At 48.4% G+C, this 18,575-nt stretch overlaps 2 protein-coding genes across 2 annotated transcripts in view; one reads left to right on the forward strand and one right to left on the reverse strand.

Annotated features, from left to right (window-relative positions):
- EIF3A (eukaryotic translation initiation factor 3 subunit A) overlaps positions 1 to 7,996 on the forward strand; it is a 29,293-nt gene extending 21,297 nt beyond the window's left edge. Inside the window, exons 19-22 of the mRNA XM_054637091.2 lie at positions 2,253 to 3,040; positions 4,703 to 4,877; positions 5,302 to 5,471; positions 6,734 to 7,996. Coding sequence (XP_054493066.2) covers positions 2,253 to 3,040; positions 4,703 to 4,877; positions 5,302 to 5,471; positions 6,734 to 6,972 — 1,372 coding nt within the window. The 3' untranslated portion in view covers positions 6,973 to 7,996. The remainder of the gene's footprint in view (positions 1 to 2,252; positions 3,041 to 4,702; positions 4,878 to 5,301; positions 5,472 to 6,733) is intronic.
- A 6,728-nt stretch (positions 7,997 to 14,724) lies between these two features.
- Positions 14,725 to 15,787, reverse strand: NANOS1 (nanos C2HC-type zinc finger 1). The gene has a single exon (XM_054637697.2). It carries the CDS (start codon positions 15,702 to 15,704, stop codon positions 14,922 to 14,924), a length of 783 nt encoding a protein of 260 aa, XP_054493672.2. The 5' UTR covers positions 15,705 to 15,787; the 3' UTR covers positions 14,725 to 14,921.
- Between the last annotated feature and the right edge of the window lie 2,788 nt (positions 15,788 to 18,575).

The raw sequence follows: 18,575 nt of genomic DNA on the forward strand, positions 1-18,575 counted from the left end.
CGCTCAGATAACATTCCTGTTTTATTTGGCTTAGATATGTGAAGGCCAGCAGACACCTTCTGTGTGTGATAAACAATATGCTTCCTTGGATTCCTTTTTAAATTAACAACTTCTCTCCCACTCAAACATTGGTGTCAGTTCTGTAAATACAGAATGGAGAAGGATGACAAGCAAGTACAGTGTTCCTGTACAGAGATTTTCCAATTAGAAAACTGATAGTAACTGTGAAGTCCCAGAGTAAGCCACAGAGCAGAAAACACATGCCAGAAATTAAACTAAGTTCTGAAGAACTGTATTGAACTGGGAGGGATAGATTTCTGAAGGAAGAATATTATGAATTGAAGTTTGAACTTTAAAAATATAAAAATATCCACACTTGTTTACATTTATTTTGGATATGTTCACTAATAATGAAAACTGTTTATACAGTTGTAGAAAACAAGATTTTTTAACATTTGTCTGTTTTTCTGCTTCACATCAGGATGAACTGTAGCTAAAAATATTTCTGATGGTGCACATCTAGTTGTTCTTAAAAGCCTGTGCTGATGGAGATAACACTGCTGATTCCAGTTGGCAGTATGTTTTCTTGCTTAATTAGCCTTGTAGGTAGATAGATTTTTGTAAATGTCTAACCCTAATTTCCAATACAGCCATTTAAATCCATTACTGCTTGCTCTGACTCCATTGGAAGCAAGTTTATCGACTCTTTCTCTCTCTAGTAATTTCTTACAATGTTTTAGAAGGGCATGATCTCTATAAACAAAATAGAATTCCATCTTTCCTTAAAAGCTGTGTTGCCATTCTTGGTAGTGATCCACTTTGTCATGAACTGTAGAATCTAACAATTGGATGAAACTGTTTTATGAAGCCTTTCAGTACAAATATATTGCATAAGCTGTGGTGCCCCATCCCTGGAAATGTTCCAGGCCAGGTTGGACAGGACTTGGAGCAACCTGGGATAGTGGAAGGTGTCCCTGCACATGGCAGGGGGTGAAATGAGATGATCTTCAAGGTCTCTTCCAACCCAAAGCATTCTGTGATTTTGTGAAGTGTTTAATTTTATTTGTATGCTTCAATGGATTTGGTTTTTTCCACACAGAGTGATGCAAGCTTGTCTTAGTCATTTCTCATTCAACTTTCCTAGAGATGGATTAGAGTAGAGGTAGTTTAAAAGTAATAATTTAAAATTAGATTTAAAAATCCTAGACCCTGAGACAGTATCTGAATGAATTAAATACTTGTTCATCTGATAAACATTATAACCATTCTTCTACATGTCTTTTATGGTAAAATAATCAGATTTTTCAAAGGGGAAGATTATCCAATTTGAATCTAAATGGAAATTAACAATCTCCATGTCTTGGTTTTTACCTCACAGATCAATGATAATTGCATTCTCCATTATTCTTCCAAACCCAGGAAATGCACTGTTTGCAATTCCTCAAAATTCTCAAGACTCTTGAGCTGTCACAAACTGTTGTCTCTCTGTTCTCACCTCTTCAAGTCCTACATCTGCTGTTTTGTAACAAGTCATTGCTAGTTTTTGTTTACATTTTAGTAGCATAGTGGATTTCTAAACCTTGGGATGTTCTTTCTGTTGTGTTTTGGTTTGTGTTTTATTTTTTTTTAATCCATGAGGTTTAACCCCAGTGCAGCTTCTCTGCTTCTGCCAAGAAGCAGGTACCAGTACATTTTTGTGATGTTCTATTTCTTGTTTCTTTTTTTTTTTTTTATTGCTGAGGAATGTTAGTTTCCTGAAATAAATTAATGTGGTGACAAAAACAGGGTTTATGGTCTAAATGTATGTTTAAAATCTTGTAGACAGTAGACTTAATGGTATGTAGGGTTGGCATGTGCTTGGAGAGAGGGATACTTAATTGATGGTTGTGGGGTTATTTAGTGTTGATTCTTTCAGACTTGGGTCAAGTTTGCCAAATTAGGCTTGGTGTAGAAGCCAGCCCTCTTCTCTGTGGTGTTGCAGCAGATAACCAACAGGGGACTGTCCAAACTGTAGCTTGAAAGGAGATGATGAACTGCTGAGTCTTCACTGAAGCTGTAGCAGCAGTGACCTACTGCTTTCCCATAGCAATGGAGGGCGTTAAAAGGTGCATTTTGAAACTGCACACTTTGTGTCTGGAGCCACTCACCAAGAGGGTGCAGTCAGAAATGGCCCTGAGGGTTTTGATGCTGTTGATGTAAAGCTTTCCTGGATGTCACCTTCCACTTTTCAGTCGTTCCCTGTGGTTTTGCAGAGACTGGCGTCGAGGAGATCCACGAGACGATGACCGACCGTTCCGCCGCGGGGACGATCTGCCCCGGCGAGGGGACGATCTGCCCAGGCGTGCTCCTGCAGATGACAAGGAGCGCCCTCCAGAATCAGCAGAGGACAGGCCACCTAGACGGGAAGGGGACGAGGACAGGCCCCCGAGGCGAGAAGGGGATGAGGACAGGCCCCCCAGACGTGGCTTGGACGAGGACAGGCCGCCCCGGCGTGGTTTGGATGATGACAGAGGAAGCTGGCGAGCTGCAGATGACGACAGGGGTCCCAGACGTGTCCTGGATGATGACAGGCCCCCCAGACGTGTCCTGGATGATGACAGGCCCCCCAGACGTGTCCTGGATGATGACAGACCACCCAGACGCGCCCTGGATGACGACAGGCCTCCTCGGCGCGGCTTGGACGATGACAGAGGCAGCTGGCGCGCGGCAGATGACGACAGAGGGCCCCGGCGCGGGCTGGATGACGAGCGGCCGCCCCGGCGGGCCCTGGATGAGGACAGGCCCCCCAGGCGTGCCCTGGATGATGACAGGGGCAGCTGGCGGGCTGCAGATGATGACAGGGGGCCCCGGCGCGGGCTGGATGATGACAGAGGGCCCCGGCGCGGGCTGGATGACGACAGGATGGCCCGGCGGGATGAGGACAGGGGACCCTGGCGCAACGCGGACGATGACAGGCTCTCCAGGAGAGACGATGACAGGGGCCCGTGGCGTGGCGGTGAGGACTCCAGGCCAGGTCCCTGGAGACCGTTTGGTAAACCAGGTAAAACACAGGAACAAACAATAATCCTCCCTCCAAAGTGTGTGTTGTCCTCATAGATAGGGGGTGTAACATACTTGATACCAGAGGTGGGAGAATCGGCTCTGAAAACATCTAGATTAATTTGGCTTATGTGGACACTCCTGTGATGGTGTTCACGGAGGTCTGAGGATGAGGGAAGAGACGAGGATCTGACTCCATGCTTCAGAAGGCTGATTTATTATTTTATGATATGTGTTATATTAAAACTATACTAAAAGAATAGAAGAAAGGATTTCATCAGAAGGCTAGCTAAGAATAGAAAAAGAAAGAATGATAACAAAAGCTTGTGTCTCAGACAGAGAGTCTGAGCCAGCTGACTGTGATTGGCCATTAATTAGAAACAAGCACATGAGCCCAATCCCAGATGCACCTGTTGCATTCCACAGCAGCAGATAACCATTGGTTACATTTTGTTCCTGAGGCCTCTCAGCTTCTCAGGAGAAAAAATCCTAAGGAAGGGATTTTTCAGAAAATATCATGGCTACACACTCCTCCACTTAGCATAATTAAACCTTTTCATTTGGTTGAATTAAAAAAAATTTGCTTGTCTGGAAGATACGGATGGTCACACACTTAACACTGGTCACCTCCCTGTGTGCAAAAGCAAAATATGCAGTTGAATGCTCTGCTGGTAGCATTCTCACTAGATTAGCACACCTTGGACTCTTTCCCTACCACTTCCATGTGTCTAAAGTTTATCTCCTTCTAAAGGAAGATTTTGATACTTCTTTCAAGTGGGTGTGGTTTTGAAAAGCACTTCCTGTGTGTACAGAGATAAAGTTTTTAACATTCCCTTTTTGTTTTTATCCCTTACTGAGAGTCCTGTTTAGAGCAGAGCTTGGATTAGATGACCTTCTGAGGTCCCTTAAAATCTGAATTACCCTGTTCTTGTATTGTTTATTTCTATTTTAAGTGTCGTTGGTGGTGTCTAGAGCTGTTTCTGATTCTTTTCAGAACTGTTGATGACATTTGAATGTTAGATATTATTTTGATTTCCTGGTTCTTTTCACTTAGGTATTGGCAGGCACCATGTCAGCTTTCATAGACACTAATTAAATAATCCAAACATTTAGAAAACTTACTATAAATATCAAAACTTGCATTCCAGTTTTTCCTATTTAAAGCCAAAGCAGGCTACATAATAAAGAATTCCCATTCATAAATAACTGAGCAGTACTGCAGAGTGCACTGTGTTAAGTGGATGGTAACAAAAGTCACATTTTAAAGTAGTGCTTTAAAAAGCAGTAAATTCTTTAAAAATCTGCTTCCTTAAAATCTCCTCACTTGTGGATTTTCAGTAAGGAATCTGCTGTCTGGGCTACACCCTTTGCTTCTGCTTTACTTGTTTTGCACCAGACCCTTGTGGTTTCTGGCTGAAAACTGTAGGGTGCAGCCAGCTCTGCTGAACTGCAGCCCTGTGCATTACTGGCTTTACATTTAGCAGCTTGCACGGGGTTTTCTCTGTGCCTCCTGTGTGCAAACTTCTTACAAACATCTTGAGTTGCATCTTCAGGAGTCAGAACTTGAAGAACCAGTTTCTGTGACGGAAGTGAAGGGTTCTTTGTCTACAACAGAGATCAGAGGTCAGTCACAAACTCCTTTGACTGTGTTTCTTTCTTCCAGGGGGGTGGAGAGAACGAGAGAAGGCTCGTGAGGACAGCTGGGGCCCTCCCCGAGACTCCAGACCTTCGGGAGACCGTGAATGGGATCGAGACAAAGATCGGGATGAAAGTGAGAAGGAGCGGGAATTCGACAGGGAGAGAGATTTTGATCGAGACGATCGTTTCAGGCGTCCCAGGTCTGACTGCTCTGTTTAAGTACTTCTAGAATGTTTCTGCAAAAAGAAAAAAGGGCCCTGCTGATACAGAAATAACGTGGAATTGCTGAGTGAAAGGAACAAGGGTTAGTTTGTGTGAAACTAAGCACTTTAGGGCAGCAAATGGATAGAGGCATTTTGGGACCTTTTTGGTTTGTTATTTTTAGGATGATATCTGTTTACGGGAGGAATTCCAAAATGCTTAAAATGCTTTTAAATTTTTCTTTTTAACCTATTATCAAGAGAATTCCATGTTAGGCTCCGGAAAAACAAAACCAATTTTGGAAGTATGTTAAATAGACACCCACTAAGTCTGTAAATATCTGTGTTGTGATTTATTACTGCTCCTTTCCATAGCAGAGATAAAAATCCTAACATTTCGTTTTTACATTTTGCGTGGCCAAAGGGATGAAGGCGGTTGGAGGAGAGGGCCAGCTGAGGAAACTTCCAGCTGGAGAGATTCGAGTCGTCGTGAGGAGTGGGACAGAGGTGGCCGTGACATGAGAGACCGGCGTGGTGACGACAGGGAGCCGCCCCTCAGGAGAGGAGTCCCGCTGCGATCCGAGCGGGAAGAGCGTACGTTCCTTTAGTGTCCCTAAAGTCCTGACACGGCTGGGGAGGGCTCACATGGGAATGGGTTATGTTTTCAGCCTGGCTTGAAAGTGCCTTTCCATAAACAAAATAATAGAAAGCACCTTTGGCACAATACGGAATTCTTCAGGGAACCTTAACTATTTGTAGTTGTGGTGTTTTCCATCTTAGTAGCATTTCACTTCTACAGTAGGAGGATAACATTTCAAATATGCACTTCTCATAGGATTGTGTTCTGGGTGTATGTAGTCCTTGTGTTCAGATTATCAAGGCAGACATCCCAGAAAGTAATTTCTTAAAACCCTTCACTTAAAACCATTAAAATGTGACAGAAATATTTGTGAATGAGGGTTTCACACTATTAATGGTATTAATTTTGATGACAGACCTGTATTAATTTCATATATTTATTAATCCTTTACTGTGTTCTAAAAATACACTAACAGCAAATCCATTTAACCTGGAGGGACCACCACATCTTCCAATTCTGGCATTCTTACCTTCATAATCTCATTTTATCTCTGTCCCAAATGTGGGTGCTCCTGCACTTGGGAGCAGGCTGAAACAAAACATGGCAGCAAACACAGGAGTGCTGCTGACAGAAAGGCAGAGTGTTCTCAGTGTGGAGATTTTTTTTTTAATGTATCAAGAAGTTTTGGGATTTGACTTCTTGGCATCTGCCACAGCTTTGTTCACACACAGCTCGGGTGGCACTCTTAGCATCCTTTTGGTAGAAAGGAGCAGTAAAGGGTGGGTGGATGCTGTTACCAGTGGAGTAATGTAATTCAGTACCATTTTACCTCTGATTCCAGTAGGCTGAAGAGCAATTTCCTCTCGTTTAATAACAGCAAACATTTTCCACAAATGTTTTTAAGTCAGGATTTGTGTTTTCAGGGTTCAGTCATTTCTAAGGAGACACTTTTGTGATTTTAATTCTGCTAATATAAGAATATATTTCTACACCATAAGACCATGTACATCAGTAGAACATTCTAATTGCAATTCCTGTGTTTTAAAGATGACATTTGGATTGCTCACCACAATCCCAAACCCGAGAAGAGGTTTGAGTAGTTCTGCTGTACTTTCCTATAAAATTAAAACGTGTATTTGGCCACTGTCATGGTGTTCCTGGTGGCAGGGCTGAGGATCAGTAAATCCCAGTGCCAGGGTCGGGGCTGTTTGTTGGAGCTCTTGCAGGCTGCTGCTGGAGCGTGACTGAGTTGTTTTTCTTTCTCCCCGCACCGCAGCGAGCTCGTGGCGGCGCGCCGACGACAGGAGGGAAGAGCGCGGCGAGGAGCGGGAGCCGCCGCGGCGCTCGGGCCCTGCTCCTGCTGCTCCTCCAACTTCTGCTGCCCCAGCAGCATCCAAAGAGAGAGAAAGGGATGGGGAGAAGGAGAAGGGATCCTGGAAAGCAGAGAAGGAGCGTGAAACACGCCGCACTAAAAACGAGACAGACGAAGAAGGGTGGACCACTGTACGACGTTAAGTGGGAATCACAGAGTTTAACCGATGTTTTAGCTTTGATTTGATGGAATCCACAGATTATATTTGTGCTTATAAACATTCTGAATTGGAATTCTTTAACCAATGTTTTGAGGTAACATGAAAGCATGAATTACTTAACTCATATAGATTGATCATGCACAAAACTCACAGCAGAAGGTTGGAAATTGAATGCCAGGTTTTGAGATTTCAAATGATGCTTATTTCATGGGTCATTTGTTGCTAAAATAAAAAGAAGCAAGCCCAACAGCTGTCTTCAGTACAGCTTCTCTTTCGCACCAAAAACAGGCTGCCCTTTTTATTTTTAGTCTCTCTTAGTTTGGAATGGGGTATTATTGTCACAGGACACGCATTTGAAAACGCCTCTGTTCACACAGTGGAATTATTGAAAAAGCAGAGCTAAAAGAATTTGCATAATTAGCCAAAAAGTAGAAAAGCCCTCTTTTACATAGGTATTTTTGAGGGCAGGCTCTTTCTGAGATATTTTATCACTATCTAAATTCAGTAAGTTGTTTAAATTTGAATTGAATACAATAAACATTGTGAATTAGCTACACTGGGATATTTTCTGTAGATTTACTTGAATCCATAATGCCTCTGAGGCCACTTTGCAGTCATTGTTCCAGTAATGTACACACTGCTGCAGTGTACAAATCAAACTTGCAGCTTTTACAATTTGTGTTTTGGTAAGCATATGGCTATGTACTTTCTGTTGCCAATATCACAACTGCTTTTTCCATTACTGGATAATTCATGCCTTTCAAGGATTTATAAATATTGTCATATTTAAAATGTGTGGTTTTGGAGAAATTGTTCAATTTTCCCCCCAATTCTTTGTCTTCAGGGTCAATTCTTTCCCTTTCCAAAAAAGTGATTTGTAGTAATGGCTGTGTTGACTTTAAAGCTGGGGTGCAGTAACAACAAGGAACAATCTGGTCACACTGAAGCCAACACAGAACTTGCTGCTGTGTGTTTCTTCAATGATAAATAAACAAGTTAAGGAATTAGCTGCTGCAGTGTCTTGACTTTTTGGTGAGTCCTGCACCATGTGTTCATGCTGAACAGTTGTTGAACAACAATTTTCTGTTCTCAGACCTGTTCTGTACCAGCTGAAGGAGAAGGTGAGAACACCTGAGAAATCTGGTGTGTGAACAGGTTGTCCTTTTCCTGCCCTTTTCTGGGTTATCCAGGGCCAGTAGTTTTCTTGGGAAAAAACTTGCTCTCAGAGCCATCTTCTCAGTGCTTGATTTTTGTGTCTTTGGATCCTGTCATTGTTGGTTGAGTCATATGACTCCTTCAGACAAGTAGTGTTTTCCAAGCATAGAAAAGAATGCTGCTGTATTTTTTTGTTCTTTATACAGTCCCAAAAAGATGGAACTAGAGACCAGCAGCCATCCAGTTATGGTGCTTACTCGATCTGGAGTAGGGGTTGCTGCTGTTCTTCAGCCTCCTCCTGCTGTCCTTGCATTCTGTGTCACTGGATGCTGTTAAAGGGGAGCCAGGAGCTCACTCCAGTGCTGGCTGTGGAATTCCTGTGTTACTTAGAACCACGTTTGTCCAGTGTGGTTTTGAAGACCTCCAAGGCTGAGGACTGCACAAGTGTTCTGGGAAGCCTCTTCCAGTGCTTGCCTGCTCCAGAGTGAAAAATCGGTGTCACAGAATGGTTTGGGGTGGAAGGGGACCTCAAAGGACATCCAGTCCAGCCCTCAGCTGCAATGAGTAGGGACATATTTAATAGATCATGTTGCTCAGAGCTTGAATGTTTCCAGGGATGGGGCATCCACCCTTTCTCTGGGCAATCTGTGCCAGTGTTTTCCACCCTCATTGTTTAAAAAACCTCTTGTATCTAATCTGAATCAACCATCCTTCAGTTTATAACCATTACCCCTTTTCCTATCACAACAAAATCTGCCAAAAAATCTGTGCCCATCCTTCTTACAGTGTGGAGGGATGGAATGTAAGAAAATAGTGCAGAAGGCAGTCTCACACCTGAGGAGTTGCAGCTGTACTGATCACCAAAGATTAGGAACAACCCTGCCCTTAACAGGCCACAGCTGTGTCCAGTAATGATGAGTGCTATAAAAGAGTGGCTTAGCTGGGTGAGGAGAGAGCTGGAGTTTGTTGGCTGCTGTGAAGAGGAAGGAGTCAGTGCTGTGAGGAGCTGCCCATGAGAAATCACCAAGGTGTGGAACTTCTGCAATATGATGACCACGTTACAGGCCCCCTTCAAAGGCCACAGTTAGGGCTCTGTGGAGCCTTCTGTTCTCCAGGCTGAAAAACCCCAGCCTTTCCTCACTGGGGAGGTCGTTTTTGTGGCCCTCAAAAGTTTAAACCTCTCTCTTTTGGCTTCTGCCCTGTCTCTTTGCTCTCTGTGTGCTACTGTGGAAAGCTGGAATTATCCAGAGAACTTTCTAGTAGGAAATGGGTGACTGCTGTGAGGTGTTCCTTTCTCCAGGCTGAACAGGCCCTGTCCCTTCACCCTTTCCTCCCAGACGTGTGCTCCAGCCCTGGACACTGTGTTGGTCCTCTACTGAACTCAAATTTGGCTGAGTCCTTGTGTGGGGGGAATGGAAGCCCAAAGAGCACACAGGAAAGATGAGGTGAACTGAGGGGGACACTTCCCTTCTCCAGGCTTGGATCCAAGCTCAAACAGCCTGGGCTCTGCTGGCTCATGCTCACCTTTCCCCTGTTTGAGCCCCCAGCCTGGCACGGCAAGGGTTCCTTCCTTGGCTGGGCAGGCCCCTGCCCCGCTCCCTCCTGAGCTCAGCAGGCTCCTGGCCATCCCTCTGGCCAGCAGCCCTGTCCAGGTGTGTCCCCAGGGCTGGGATCCCACCTCAGGGTCATCCTGTGGCTGCTCCAGGCCTGGAGGATGGTCCCAGCCCAGCCCCTGCCCACAGTGCTGAGCCTGGACATCCAGGCAGGTTTTCTGCCCCCTTTGTTATGTGGGCTGCAGCATCCTGAGCTGGGTGCAAGGATGGTGTGTGAGACAGTGCTGAAAACCTTGTTAAAGCTGAGATGAAGAACATCCAGTGCTGCTCCCCTCGTCCACAAAGATATTTTATTGTAGAAGGCAGGTGAGCCAGGCATGGCTTACCCTCAGTAATTCCATTCTGGCTGTTCCCAGTTGTCTTCTGCATGTCCCCAAAAAGATGTTCTGAAAGGATTTCCTCTGATTCTCCCAGGAACTGAAGTGATACCACCTGGCCTGTGCTTTCTCAGATGGTCCTTTCAGCCTGTTATCAACAACAGGCACAACATTTGCCTTTCTCCAGCCTTGTAATATGTAAATAGTGATTATACCTTCAGTTGCACAGTTTTAATTGTATCCACACAAAGACACTTTCACACAGGGATGAGTGTTAGTCATCCCTGCACCAGCTAAAGCTGCTTCCCAATCTGTGTTATTAATTTGCATTATTTGAGATTGTGGTAATGTTGTGTTACATTCTCAGGGCTGGGCAGCTTGAGGAGAGGCTGGAGAGATGTGAGTTTTGCAGGCATGCATATGTGTTTATTTTATTGCTTGCTCTGTTTAGACACAATACTGACAGTGATCAAAAATCCCTGCTGACCAAATCCAACAGCTCAAACCTCCATCTCCATCATTAAAATGAACACAAAATTTGGTAATGTGAAAATGTTGCCAAATGAGTTTTGTGTCAATCTTTGCCTTGTTTGAGTCACATTCCCTTAAACAGCTAAATTTTTCAGTGAACCTTAGAAGAACACAAACTGTGACAGGCTGTATTTAGAAGGCAGAACTTAAGGCTGCTGCTGTTTGAATGGGTGCAAATGTTGCTGGATTAAAATAAATCTCCAGCAGGGCAGTGTCAGGTATGGGAAGTGCTGTTTCCTTCCTGCTCCAGGAGCAGTCCAGACACTGACCCGGCCCATGGGCAGGGACATCAGGGTCCTCAGCAGAAGTGGGCATAATTGGCATTATATTTAAGCTTTCTCTAGAGTGCTTTACCTATAAAAACTTATATTTTCTTACAAAATCCATATTTATGAGAACTGGCAGGGTGCAGTGGTGTTGCTCCTGACTAGGCACAGCCACAACTGCAGCCCAGGACGTGTCATGACTTTGGTGACCTCAGTGAGGCCATGAGGAGGGCCAGGAGGATGTTGGGGTGGGCTGGGGGCCAGCCAGGAGCCATCTCAGACAGGCTTGTCTTGCTGTAAATGAAAGATATCTCTGTCATTTCCCTGTCCTTGGGCTGCTGTCACTGGCAGGAGCTGCTGCATGTAAGCAAGTTATCCTCCTGTGGCTAAAGGGTTCTGCTGAGTGGTGCCAGCCTACAGAGGGAAGGCACTGGGTCAGTGAAATGCAAGATCCAAAATGTACCTTTCATTCAGGCACTAGTGCCCATCCTGTGGTTTACTGCAGCATTGCAAGAAGTAGGCACTCAAGTGGAGTAACAAAAACACCCAATTCTTCCTTTTTTTGCCATGGCAGGACCAGCTGGAGCTGAAACGCTCTACACTTTGTCTGGTTCTCCTCTTAAATAAATTTAATGCCTTTAATTACAGTAGAATGGAGATTTTACAAACTATTCTACTGCATTTTACTAATCAAAACCTCCCTTGCTGCACTTAAAGTTCTGTTAGCCCTTCCTCTCTTGGGCTTTGCTAAACCTTGTTCCATTTTTAGTGAATCACTTGTTTTGTCCAGAAAACAGGCATTTTAGATTGTGTCTTTCTCCTCATGCAACTCTTAGCAACTCATCTCCAGTAAAAATTAATCTATATATCTGGTGGGTCAAACTGGTACTGAAAAAAAAAATTAAAAAAATAAATTAAAAAAAAAAGACATTTTATAGCTGTTGTGGTTTGGTCCTATGGCATCTACCTGAGGCACTGGTCAGCAGAGTGACAGCAACCTGCCCAAACAGAATTTCCACTGAAGATGGGCCCAGACTTACCTGACTTCAGCTGAATCAAGTTTCCTATACACCTGAAAGTAGTTTCTAATTAGAAGTAGCTTACTTTTTGCCAAAACTAGCACCAGCTGAGCATGATTATCCAATATTATGTTCCTCCTCTTGCCAGACTATCACTATAGAAAAGATTCCATGACTTACATGCACAAGTTTAAACAGGTGACCATAATATTTTGATTTGCAAATGCCTGTAGAAGAGTGAAAATAGGATCTTACTTTCCATAGATTTCAGATTAAGCTCTTTGCTGTTCCTAGAATTTAAATTACTAATGCAAACAATTCCCTGTATTTAAGGAGTCAAAGTAGCAATACAAACACTGTCTATTGTAATAACCTTTTCAGAGTGACCAAGAACAAGCATCTTTCTGCTCACTCAGTGCCACAAGGAGTGTGCTGGTACACCACAAATCACTGGAGCTTACTTCAAAAAAACAACCAAAAAATCCTTTAAGGTTTAGTCTTTGTTAGACTCACACTTGTAAATCTTTAAAGGGCAAGCTGTCCTGTTGAATGATTACATAAAGTAACTGAAGAGCCTTGCTGTCAGGCTGGCTTTTGCTGAATCCTGTCATCTTTCTGCAGTAGTCCGAGGTTTGTTTTTGTTTTTTTTTTTTTGTACCTCCCCCACCCCCAACTGGTCTTGAAGCTGTTACTCTCCCACTTTACCTGTGAAGCCTTTGATGAGATGCCCAGTGCTGGGTAGCAGCGAGGCCAGGCAGCTCCTGGCCTTTCCAGAGCAAGGCTGCAGCTCCCTGCAGAACAGAACCAGGAGCTACAGGCTGTGGACACAAGTTCTCCTCTCACACAGGCTCTGCAGAAGGCCAGTGCCATCCAGGACACAGGATCTGCTGTTATCCTGAGGGATTTCAGGCCTTGCTACAGGGCTGGTGCTGCACAGCAGCTGAATGGAAAGAGCAGAGAGGAGGGGCAGGGTCATGGCAAACACCTCCAATCCAGCCCGGCCAGTTAACCCTCAGAAAACACCCGAGACAGGTTTTCTCTTTGATCTTTCTTGCTTTTGTGTCCAGTAACAGTCAACTGCATTAAAATGTATATAAGGATCTTCAAACTTCCCACAAGGAGGTAACAAAAGTACAGAAGAAAACTCTTCCCACAGCATCACACTGGAGCTCGATTCTAATGTGTGATGGACACAGATTAAACCCACGTGGACCAGGAATCACAAAACCAAACACATCTAACTTGAACAGCTTTGAAGAGCCTGTGGTGCACTCCCCATAGAGCAGGAGACAAAATGTAATGTATTTAGCACAAGGATAGCTGCAGCCACTGAGTGTTACTTAATGCAAACCCCACTGCATTTGATAATTAGACCTGACACCATCTTTGGAGCCATCTCATGGAGATTTAAGGGAACACTTCCACACAAAATCAGATTCTCCCTCCTAATTGCTGTGGCTGGGAGTCAACAGCAGTGACTAATGAACCCTGGGTCCTCATCCCCAGCCCATCCCACACATGTTTTGACTCCCTCCTTGACTGTCCTGCTCTCCTGACCCCATCTGCCACCCTGCTGAGCAGCTTTTCAAAAGGAAACCAATCAAGTGTGGATTACTCCTCACTTTCCTAGTTCCCTTTTTCTGTCCCATCTCCTTTCTCATCTTCCTGGTGATGTCCCAGAGTTCCTCCACAAGGCTCTCTTCACCTCTCTGCTTCACAGCAGTGTGACCCTCTGCCCTGAAAACTCCAGCACCCATCTCTCTGCTCCAGAGTACTCTTAAACTCCAAACTGCTGCTGCTCCTTGTCTTACCTCTGGGTAACAAAAAGCCCCCAAAAAACTAAGACCAAAAACAAACAACCAAAAAACTCAAAACAAAACAAACAAAAAAAATCCCCCAAAAAAACCTCAACTAAAAACAAACAAAACCCCAAATCAAAATAGCAACAAGGAACAGACAAACGAACCAAAAAAAAAAGGCTTTTTTTCACTTTGGGATTAGAAGTGATATAACCCTGGCTGATACTCAGTACCAAGGAACTGCCATCACCCAGAGCGGTCCAGGACTTCAGCCTAATTCTTATGCTTTGAACAGTCTGTGTAGAGTTAAGGATATTTGTTATCCACATGGGTAGATCTCTTTTACTTGCAAGGAGTTAAAGCCACATTCTCTGAACTCTTGAAAACAAACAACCTCCCTTTCTTCCATTCTCCTACAGTCACAGCTTTCTGCTTTGTCCAGGTCTCTTTCAAGCAGGCTTCCCCCATTCTCCACCACAAACACAGCTGCATCAAAGCTTGCTCCACTGCCTTTCTCACTGCCTTTCTGCCGGCAGCAAGGGCTCGGTTTGCTCTCTAGCCCAGAGTCAGCACGTTTTCAAACACGCACTTGGATGTTTTCTCCCCTCAGACCTTCCCTAAAGCTGCGTATTCCACACGGGGACCAGCGAGAGCAGCGCCATCGGTGCCCACCGGAGGAAGGCTGACCGCTCGGACGCTGCGATCCCGGGAAGCAGGAGCGAACCACCGAGAGCAGCTTCGATGGCGATTTGCACACCGGTTTTAATACCGGCCAAGGAAACCGCTGGGATGTTTGCTTTAAGAGCCGAAAGGCGGAGCGTTGTACCCTAATTAATACCCTGCTATTAGCTGGCGATAAAGAGCAGCTCTCCCTCCGCACGGAGCGCTCGGGCCGGCCGGGGGCAGAAGGCGGCGCTGCCCCGCCGCGGGCACCGGGAGCCCCCGGCCGCGGGCACCGGGACCCCGCCACCTCCCCGGCCGCGGGCTGAACCCCCGGACCCCCCGCGCACCCCCACCCAGTCAGACCTCGCCGTCTCCATAAAAATCACATATAGATATATTTTTTCTTACAATAAACAAACACAGCGCATCTCCGCCTCGCAGTGCCCGTGCCCGGCGCCGGGCTCCGCGCGTTCCAGCGCGCAGCGGCCGCCCCGGGGCAGGGTCCGGGGCCGGGACCGGGGCAGTGTCAGCGCTGGGGGGCGCGGGGCGAGCCCCGGGGGTCCCGGCCGCTAGCGGCCCTTCCTGCCCAGCGCGGTCCGGGCGTGCCGGAGCTGCCGGGCCGCCGGCACTTTGGACAGGGGGCAGTACTTGATGGTGTGGGCATTGTCGCCGCTGGCGCCGCACAGGGGGCAGGTGTAGCGCCGCAGCACCGGGCACAGGACGCGGCCGTCGGGTCCCTTGAGGATGTGCGTGGTGTAGAGGGCCACCGCCTCCTTGTTGTTCCGGCAGAAGACGCAGACCTGCAGCTCGGGCTTGAGCAGGCGGGAGGCGGCCCGCGGGTGCGCCGGCAGCCGCCCCGCCACCACCACGCCGCCCCAGGCGTGGGCAGAGCCCTCCCGGCCCGGGTGCTCCCCCGAGCAGTCGAACACCACCGCGGCGGGGCCGCCGCGCCCGGGAAAGGGGCTGAACTCGGCGAAGCGCTCCTCCAGCAGCCCCTCGCCGTGATGGTGGTGATGATGGTGGTGATGCCCGCACAGCTCCAGGTCGTGCAAGTCCAGCGCGCCCTCGAAGTACGGCACCGCCGCCTCTTCTTCCTCCTCCTCCTCTTCCTCCTCCTCCTCGGCCGGCGGCACGGCGGCCGCTACCACCACCGAGGGGGGCTCGGGGCCGAAGCCCTTGCCGGGCCGCACGGCCTTGGTGATGAGCGTGGCCAGCCCCAGGTAGTCGTTCCAGGAGTTGAAGACGTTCCCGCAGGCGCTGTGGCTCCGGCCGCCGTAGCGGGCGCCCGGCAGGCACTCCACGGGCGGGAGGTGCCGGTGCTGCTCCAGCTTGGTGCCCGGGAATGCCTCCATGGGAGCGGCCCCGCCTCAGGTGCGGGGCAGCACCGGGCGCTCCGAGCCCGCGGCCGCTCCCGCTCCCGTCCGCCGCCTCTGCGATCGCGCGGCCGCGCGGAGCGCCTCAAGTAGGGGGCGGGGGCGCGGCTGCCGCGCTCCCATTGGCTGTCGGCCAGAGCTCCCTCGCGATCATTGGCTGAGCGGCGAAGGGGGCGTGGCTCAGCTGCGGTCGGGGCGCGCTCCGGTCCCGCAGGTGCGGCCGGATCGGGACACCGACACCGGGGGACTGGGATGGGAACCACCGGGGGATGGGGCTCGGGAACGAGATCGGGAACGGGGATGGAGATCGGGACTGGCAATCAGGAGTGGGATCAGGACAGAGATCGGGACTGGGACTGAGACCAGAATCAGGAGCGGGACCGGAACTAGGATGGGGATGGGGATCGGGATCGGGACTAGGATCAGGACCGGGATACCGGGGACCGGGGGACGGGGACCGGAATGGGGACGGGGACTGGGATGGGGATGGAGATGGAGATCGGGACCGGGGATGGGTATGGAGATCGGGACTGGCACCGGCACCGGCACAGGAATCAGGAGTGGGATCGGGACGGAGATCGGGATTGGGACTGGAACCGGAATCAGGAGCGGGACCGGGACTGGGACCGGAATCAGGAGCGGGCTCGGGACCGGGAAGGAGATTGGGACGGGGAGCGGTAGCGGAGCCGCAGGATGATCCGGGAGCAGCCCGTGCGAGCCGGACCCGACAAGGCACAGGTCCGGGCCGTGCCGCTCCGAGGGCCCGGCACTGACAGGGGGGAATCGCCCCCCGCCGGAGAGCGCTGCGGGCACAGAACAAGTTTAGCGCTGTACCGATGGGAGGGAGCCTTGTTAGCTCATGGAGATAAATAGGGCAGCAGGTGCCTTCCCACTGTGCAAATAAGTTGTGTGGGGCAGAGGGGATCTCCTCTTTACACCCCTTTTAGAAGTGGGTTTTAATTAATTGAATTAGAGAAGGCGTGGCTGGGGTCTCAGGTGAGTTACAGCCCTCACTGGAGTGCAGCTCTGGTGTGGGGAAGCAGTCTGGAATACTGAACTCTAGGAAGGGATGGGCCTGGCTATGCTGTGCCTGTGAGCGCTCTGTGTGCAGTGGGAGGATGGACAGACACCCTGGGCAGCAGGACAGGCAGCAGTGTCCCTCAGCACCCACTGCTGGGCCTGCTGAGCCCAGGTTTTGGTGGCCCAGCCCTCACCCCTCTGCTCAGTCCTTGCAGGGCAGGTGCTGTGCTGCAGGACAAGGGACTGTGGGGAGGAGATGCAAACCCCCTTTGCTGCCCCGATGGTTCCCAGCCAGTCAGGCCACCCAGAAACCAGATCCTCCTTCGGGAAGCATCAGGTGTGCTTTTCCATTTGGGCAAGAGGAGCTGACAATGCAAAGATCCTGTTAATTTCCAGCCCCTGGTGAGAGCTGCTGGGCTGAGCAGGGTGGGTGGGTTTTGTCAGGAGTAAATATCCCTCCCCTGTGCACAGCCCTGATTTGTCAGTCTAACAGATGCTCCTCTGGCAGGTAAAGCAGCTTTCCAGTGTGTTTTGTTTGCATCTGGAATGGGCAGGTTTCATAAGCTCAGGTATCAGGAATCCCTCCCTGGGGGCTGGATCTGCCTCCCCAGCCCCATGAAATACCTGGGAAGTGGGTGTGCCAAGGACCAGGGAACAACAGGGATGGCTGCAGGGAACAGAGCTGGCTGGAGTCAGAGTTTCAGAGCATGAATTCTCTGTCTGAAACTCACTGGGACTCCCTTCAGTACTGAAAACATTCACAGAGGAAGTTTTGTTCCAGACCACATTGTGTGGGACACGGTTCTGCACTGGGGGACCACAGGGACATTTCACTGTCATGGGGTGTCAGGCTCAGCCCAGAGCTCATCCCTGAGATGCAGTTATGTGACAAACCTTTGCCCTCTTCACTGGAGTGTTCCAGGGCCTGATTTGCACTGGAGCCAGCAGGGAATGGCAGAGGTGACAGATGGGTGACAGGGCACAGGGTGATCAGTCAGAGTGGCTGAGCATCACTTCCTGGAGCAATTGTTGTATCTCATCTTCTGTAGACATTTTAGGAGGCAGAGAGAATAATTTCACATCACTGCTGTAGAAGTGTGTGTAGCTACAGGCAGAGAGTTACATGACCCTGTGTTGTGATGAAGAACCTGGAGCAGCATAAAAAAACATCCTCACTGGGGAAAATATTGTGAAGGACAGACACCTGTCACCAGCACTGCAGTAACAGCATCCCCTGTTTGACCAACAGCTCAGCACAGCTCACATGCCTTGGCAATCCAAGTGTTTCGGGTGTGTTGTAGGAGTTATTTCATTACTTTCTTTGTCCAGACTTTTGCCCATGGACCTGCATGTTCCAGGTGTTGAGCAAAGACCCAACAGCTCCACTCAGGTCCCTTCAGAGCTGTCAGGCATTGTCAGGCTTGCACCAAGCTCGTGCCAGCTGATTGGGGTCACCCAGGCACAGTGCTGGTCCCAGAGCAGGGAATCCCACTGTTGACACTGGAATGAATCAATGTCTTGGTGAAACTCCTCATCAGTTTCAGGCAGCAAATAAAATATGTGGTCAAGAAGAGCTAATGGATGAACAGCTGCTTCTGGGAAGGATTGGTGTTTTGGTGTGCTTTGAAATGTTCTACATTTGCAGCACTGAGAACTGCATGAAAAACTGCTGCTGTCCTCAGCTGGAAGTTGGGATTATTTCTGACTGTGCCAGAGTCCCCTTTAGGACCCCTTGTCCGGGCTTGGGCAGTGTAGGAGCACAGGTGCCTTGGGGGTGTCTCATGTGAGTTCTTGTGGCAGGGCTGCACAGCTACCCTGGCAAGCTCTCAT

The sequence above is a fragment of the Agelaius phoeniceus genome, chromosome 9 (genome assembly GCF_051311805.1).
Source record: "Agelaius phoeniceus isolate bAgePho1 chromosome 9, bAgePho1.hap1, whole genome shotgun sequence".
Classification (NCBI taxonomy): Eukaryota; Metazoa; Chordata; class Aves; order Passeriformes; family Icteridae; genus Agelaius; species Agelaius phoeniceus.

What these genes read in the sequence shown, in the direction of transcription:
- NANOS1 (XM_054637697.2), bottom strand. Translation starts at nt 15,704, where the DNA reads ATGGAGGCATTCCCGGGCACCAAGCTGGAGCAGCACCGGCACCTCCCG.